Source organism: Myxine glutinosa, chromosome 14 (assembly GCF_964187855.1).
Source record: "Myxine glutinosa chromosome 14, kmMyxGlut1.1, whole genome shotgun sequence".
NCBI lineage: Eukaryota > Metazoa > Chordata > Myxini > Myxiniformes > Myxinidae > Myxine > Myxine glutinosa.
The window spans coordinates 70160681-70168104 of NC_136274.1; the positions used below are offsets into that span (position 1 = coordinate 70160681).

Sequence of the window (7424 nt, forward strand, 5' to 3'; positions counted from 1 at the left end):
GAGAGCTGGGGGAGCAAGGCCGGAGAGGAGTCGGTAGAAGACAGAAAGACCACCTACCTGCCTGCGGTGAGTGAGTGAAAGGCCCTCAGAGATAGCTTCATCGCGGGAGATTCCAATGATTTTGAAAGCTTTGGATTCAACAGCGTGAAGCCGAGCCAGGTGTGAGGCAGGAGCACCAGCCCATAGGGGAGAACAGTATTCCATTGAGCTGCGGATGAAAGCCTTGTATGTGGTGAGGAGCTCAGGTGTGCCGAGGAAGGACTTCGCACGACGGAGGATGCCCAGTCGGCGACTGGCTTTGGAGGCCAGCTTGGAAATGTGGTTTTCCCAAACTTTGGGACTTTGTCCTTGTGAGTGAGTGTGAGTGTGAGAGTGAGTGTGAGTGAGTGAAACAACTTTGTCTTGAAGCCGGGAATAAGAGACGTTGGGGATGTTCTTGTTTCACTCACTTGGAGCACAGTGAGTTATATATTACAAAACTGATGGTACCATCATAGGGCATATTGATTGTACTTTTGATTACTATTATTGTTGTACTGTTATTCTTGTGTGATCTTAATACAATATTTGTTTGTGAGTAACAATTGGGGTGGCTTTTCCATTGATCTTTGACATACAGAATAACACATTTTTCTGCCGTGACTCCTCTCGGGGCTCGGAGGTACACCGTGACCAGGGGGCCGGGGAGGAGCACGTAACACTCGCGTACAAAACAATTAGAACGGCGGACATTTTCTTTCTCGGGTTCTGGATCTGGTGGTGAACGGTCGTGTTCTTCTTCTTTCATTCTCGAGTCCTGACTTTTGACAATGACGGTTGAGGCTCTGGACTTCCTCGCATCGCCTGGCTGGTGTTGGGGAACAACATTGTGAGGATAAGCACGGCGGGAAAAGCGAACTGTGCACAGAGACCTGGTTTTCCCGCCCATGAGCCACGTGGCAAAGCGTGCGGTTCCCGCCAAGTTCGCAGGGGAGGGTTTGAGGATTCCTGACGAGATTCAAGAGCAGCTCGGAGCTAAGTGCCCACAAATAACATTTATTTTCCAGTTATTTTTTCCCTTGTGATGTTATCGAGTCTGTGTGGGGTTGCTCCGATTAGTAATTTAGTTTAATTGTGCATTCTTTGTTACCGGCATTTTCTTTAATATAACCGGTATTTTTGTACATTTTAATTCCGTGACGGTTTGAGTTAATTATCGCATGTTTGATTGAAGACTGCCGGTGGGATCCGTGAAGGTAAGCTCTTTGGCCTCCCCCCCACGTGCGTATTCTCCGTCATCATTGAATTGAACGCCTCGGAGTTAAAGCTTGTTTGGTCATCCGTGTCACCCTGCGGTGTTCACTACAGGGTAGTCACACGACAATACTTTCTCAAAAAATTTTTTTTTTGCCGACTAACAAACGGGCTCAAATGCAATACCGTCTCCTCTGGCGAGGGTAATGATATCCCTCCACAAAAGGGTTTTCCTACTTGGCCAAACACCGTTTAAAGGTATAAACATAGCTTATTATGACGTTTCTCCAAGGCCGCTTCTCATAACAAAAGTAACTAGAGAGTTCATAAAACACGATACCCCGCGCAGTGTTGAAGTACATAATTTTAAAGATTGTTTCAAAACAATCCAGAAGTTTACATCACTGAAGCAGTCTTATATGCATCACCATTATACACTGTAATAAGACAACGTTGAGTTACAGTTTAGGAGATGGAGGGTTTATTGATTGCCCTAGAATGCGTGCTTGCGGGGTCAATCGGAATCGTACATGGCGGCCTCTTCTTAACCCCAACACTGCATTCTCTCACATTCCACGTCCTCTTATGCTATGTATCGCTATATGGCATGGTTCTAGGACGTATTATTTATGAAAGCGATTTGTGTTCTACAGTCTTCAAGTATATAACTCAGTTTCAATAAAGGTTTAAAGGGGTTTGAAGGCGTATAAATAAATTAATTCTAGATTTTACCGCCATTTTTACCCAGTGTCTATTACATCACCCTATCGAACACATTCATTAGTTATTTGTGACTTGTTTGTGTCCTTTATAAGTATGTTTCCTGTTTGGAATGATTTTCAATTTTGTTTGACTGCCAGGCTGGCAGACAGAGTAAATATATTATCTCTCTCCTCTCTGCGCATGTGCAATCGGGACAAATTCAGAGCCAAAGTACAGTAAAACGATATGCCGCCTTCCGTACAACAAGTGAAGAAGAAGAAGCAGGATGTCAGCATTCCATCTTCGGAGGGCATTCCGTTCAAAATAGTGCATTGGCAGTAACGGTAATAGCATAATAATATAAGCGCTGTGACAAAATAATATTATTAATAATAATATCACCCTCACCTGCCCTCACTTCCTCCACCGCTCCCATTGAGGGTATATATTTATTACAGTACTGTAGGCCACGAAGAATATATCTGCAGCTGCAACTCTCTGCTCAAACGTATTACACCCCGAGCTCAATGAAGTATATATTTGGCTTTATTTACTGAAGCCGCTTCATCCCATCTTGCTCTCTCATGTTTGAAACTATTAATCTCGCAAATCATTTTGCTGAACACGATGAAATGAACTCGGTGATCTCTCTTTCGAGGTCAACTTTCAAGCAGTTGGCTTACAGGTGGTAATATATATAATTATATATATATATGTATTTATATATATATATATATATAATTATATATATATATGTATTTATATATATATATATTTATTTATATATTTCTTTATATATTTCTTTATTTATTTATATATTATATATTTATTTATTTTTATATATATATATATATATATATATATATATTTTCTTTATTTTTTTATATATTTACATATATATATTTATTTATTTATTTGTTTAATTTTTTTTTTTTTTTTTATTGCCATCGTAAGGAATATTTAATCTTGGTGAGAAAGATGAACAATGCAATCTACGATGAGCAGGCTCGATGACTAGCGGCTCCTGTCATTCCTCTTGCGATGGTAATCGTTTGCTTTTGCATCGCCGTTGTTTAATCAAATTCTCAGGGTATGTCTATTTTATTATCGAGCATGTAATTAGACCGACCCAATTTGCATTTCTATGAAATGAGGGTTTTTTGTTTTTCCCTCCCCTGTTATAATTTGGTGTTTTTTTCAAGCAGTTTTCATTTTGTTGCCGTTGCATTAGCTTTTACGAGTATTGCAATGGAATATTGATGAATAACTTTTCTTGCATCCAATGAAATATTTTGAAAGCACATCTTTTGTGAACGGTTTTCAAAGCCAGCAATGAACGATGGTGCAGGTACAGGTATCGTTTGTTCACACAGTCAGTGTGCATATGTATTAGTGTGAGAGCCATTGCGTGCCGAGAGGAAAATGTTAGGGATGCTGGGATGAGGAATGAGAATGGGATTGTATTTCAAATCTTGAAATTTAGATTCCGAGGCACAATTCCCTGGCAGTGCAGAGTGAGTCTTGGTTAACGTGCCAATGATGCCTGATAATTTACAAGAGGCTGGGCAGGTCAGAGGTTAACGAAAATGTCAGGAGTAATTCGAGCTGTTTACGTCGATGGGAAGTCTCATCCGCAATACTATCAAATGCCAATTTAGCGTGCCACGGTACGGCCTCGCTGCCATTATTGCCGTAACCCTTTTGTGACGTCACAAAATAAGCACCCGGTTGCCATAGAGATGGTCGGTGTGGTTGTGCCTTCTCGCCGGGCCACCAACATTACTTTTAAGTAATGTCGGAAGCTTTTATGATGCCTTTTCCCATAAAATGCCATTGGTCAATGTTGAAGGGAAATTGGAAAAAAAATATTCACAAAATATGATGAACTCCAGAGGATTTTAAAAAAAGATGGATAAACCAGCCTGAACTCTGCATGGTCTTTGGACATCAAAAGGTATCGACTCTGGGAATACACCGAGTAAAAAAAAACAGCAAAATACACCGAACTGAGAGAACTCGGAGCGCAGTTCGGACATCACATAACGACGATGCAGAGATTGCAAAATGGAGAAGACAGAGAGCACAAGGCACTTGAGATGTAATCCAGGAACAAAGTCTTCGAGGTACAGCATTTCGAGCACACCGTGGCCTTCAAGTGAGAATAAGCAACATTGTGGAGCCTCAATACATCCCTTAATAGAGGAGTGGTGGGACGGGCAAGGGGAGGCCACGTGGGGAGTGAGGAGCAAGCCGGAGAATCGAGGGGGGACGAGGGTTGGATGGTAATAATGTTGTGAGTGGGGGGGGGGGGGGGGGCACAGAGGTGGGATCGGAAGAGAGGAAGCAAATGGCCGAAGTGTGCGTGGAAAAAAAGCAAGATTATGCTCAGTGGAGGGATGAACGTCTCGGTCGCAGGAACTGAACACCAAAGGTGTTTGGTTATTCCCTTTGAAGAGAGATGAGAAAGCTCTGCCGTGTCTGTCCTGCAGACACCTGCCTCATCTACCTACTCACATCCCTTTTCCCGAACTCCTCCCATAATTATGATCTTCTTGCAAAATCACATTTGAAGGCCTCTCTCTAGTCAAAACGTCAGACCTCAGAGTCTTTGTTGTCATCTCCGAGTTGCGTTGCCATGGTTATTCCAGGTCCCAAATTATTTCATTACTTTCCGTAATTAAAAGCAACCGAGATATTCCCGCTGTGTATTTTAACGGTTTCACTGTACATGAGTGAGCGGTCTTTGTGACGATCTCAGCCATCCTGTTCTACCCTTCCCCAACCTTTGTGCAGGAATTTGTGCTCCAGGCCGGACGGTTGGTCGGTGACGGTTTGCTGAGACATCACCTGGTCACCGGAGCCAAGAACCTGCTGGAGAGGTCTCATTCTCTAAAAAGCGAACGACGCACCTACGCTCGCTTGGTCCACCTGTTCATCTAGAGTCCATCAAGTGAAAAGCGGATGCAAAGGTTGCACATCATCAACAACAACTACAACCAATGTACAGACAATCAAGCAGTAGACTGTCTGCGGGTGAATGCAATTACCTGACACTTCACCTTGATCATGTGACTATTTTCCTGAGATTGGAATACCTTTTCTTTGCAAGATGATATGACGTGTCGAGCAAGTTCTTCAAAAGCTTTGATTTGCCCATGACTGTAAGTGTCGTGCTTGGTTGGGAGAAGGGTAGGGAGAGGCCTATTTTGTAATCATTTTACTTAAAGTTGTGGGATGTAATGTCAAAACTGATCACGTGACATTTTATTCAGCTGTAAACACTCGGCTTATTGATTGTATACAAGATCGAGGCTCATGTAAGAGAACATTAATCACAAAAAGACAAACGGACACATAAAACAAAAGATAAAGGGAGCGGGAGACAAGATGGGGAGAGAGGGGGAAGCACACAAGTACAACATTTGAGAGCAGGGACATCGGGAGATCTGTGGGAGGAAGAGGGCTTGGGGGGAGGAGGCACGGGAAGGGGGGTGGGAGAGGTATAAAACACAAGGACACTGCAAGGAAGAAGTCGGAAATTCAAAAAAGTGGATCTGGGGTGAATTAACGGGGGTAGAAAAGATCAAGGGTATGGATGGGAACCTTGTAAATGTACACAAGATAAGTCCAATCTATAACTTGCTTTCACTAAACGCACCGTGGGACCTGCATCGTCCACCGACTAAGACTGGCGGACCGGACGTCCAGTTTAACATCCCTCGGATGGACGACACGCACATCCTGAATATCAAACTCCGGAGCGACAGGTTAAAGCTGCGTCGACCTTCAAACCCAGGACAGACATAGACAAAGCGCATTCGTCTCGTCAATCCTGGCAGCCCCAACAAAACGGATAAGCACCATGTTTGATTACAATTGTCAAATAGGATTTGCAGTTTTATTTTTTTCACTTATTTCAGTTCATCAAATTGACTTATTTTTAAATTCTTAAATTGGTCCTTCATCTAATATATAAAGCTCTATTTATGTTTGTTACCTCCACCACCAAAGGTGGATGGAGGTTATGTTTTCACCTCTGTTTGGTTGTTTGTTTGTCCGTTTGTGAACAAAATATTTCAAAGAGTTATGGACGGATTTGGACGAAACTTGGTGGACCGGTTGTGTGTGTGACAAGGACGATTCGATTCGATTTTGGTGAAGATCTGAATATGGATTCGGATATGAGAATTATTTAAATATTTAAGTGATTCTTCACCGTTGCGTGATAGGGCCAAAAACAATACAAAGCAGGATATCTTAGAGAGTTATAGATGGATTTGGACGAAACTTGGTGGACCGGTTGTGTGTGTGACAAGGACGATTCGATTCGATTTTGGTGAAGATCTGAATATGGATTTGGATATGAGAATTATTTAAATATTTAAGTGATTCTTCACCGTTGCGTGATAGGGCCAAAAACAATACAAAGCAGGATATCTTAGAGAGTTATAGATGGATTTGGACGAAACTTGGTCGACAGGTTGTGTGTGTGACAAGGAAGAATCGATTCGATTTTGGTGAAGATCTGAATATGGATTCGGATATGAGAATTATTTAAATATTTAAGTGATTCTTCACCGTTGCGTGATAGGGCTAAAAACAATACAAAGCAGGATATCTTAGAGTTATAGATGGATTTGGACGAAACTTGGTCGACAGGTTGTGTGTGTGACAAGGACGATTCGATTCGATTTTGGTGAAGATATGAATATGGATTCGGATATGAGAATTATGTAATTTATTAAGTGATTCTTCACCATTGGGAGATCGGGCCAAAAAAGTTATGGACGGATTTGGCCGAAACTTGTTGGACCGTTTGTGTGTGTGACAAGGACGAATCGATTCGATTTTGGTGAAGATCCGGATTCGGATATGAGAATTATTTAATTTTTTTTAGGTGATGCTTCACCATTGAGTGACATGGCGAACTAGGTGGAGGTATGCTCTCTACCGAGTGCCGTTTTAGTTTGTTTATTTATTTATGCTTCAAAAACTACCGACCCAAATCCAACCCAATTTTACTAGTTGCCTCAGAGTAGTCCAGGTATGGTTTGTGTCGGGGTAGCATATCTTGGGGCGGTGGGCGGTTGGGCCCCAATTCTCTCATGTAAATGTGTATCGTATAGCGCCACCTGGTGGTACCTAGTATTACAAATCATCTTATACTGTACAAAGAAAGTTTAAACAACTTAACAATATGCATTACAGTGATGTTGAAATCTGAGTGAGAATAAGAACTCACAAAATGCATGGAGACCTTCGCAGCGAAGCGGAAGTGATTCTTTTCTCATTCCATGTATAATCAGCAAGGATGGTGGATGAAGGTGATGTTGGCTTACCTCCAAGCAGGTGACCTCAGGCAAATGATCAGGCGAATAGAGCAGAATGTTTGTGAAATACATGTTGTCTTTTCATGAAATACGTCAGCAAAGCGTCGGGTACTTTTGCTAGATATCTATAAATACCTTCAAAAAAGAAGGAGAAAAATA

At 42.0% G+C, this 7424-nt stretch overlaps 1 protein-coding gene across 3 annotated transcripts in view; it reads left to right on the top strand.

The window, feature by feature from the left end:
* Window positions 1-7424, top strand: part of GLT1D1 (glycosyltransferase 1 domain containing 1) — an 86223-nt gene extending 78799 nt beyond the window's left edge. For all 3 annotated transcript variants that reach the window (XM_068136086.2, XM_078768486.1, XM_078768485.1), the window contains exon 12: window positions 4729-7424. In XM_068136086.2, the coding sequence (XP_067992187.2) occupies window positions 4729-4875 (147 nt within the window). In that variant the 3' untranslated portion in view covers window positions 4876-7424. The remainder of the gene's footprint in view (window positions 1-4728) is intronic.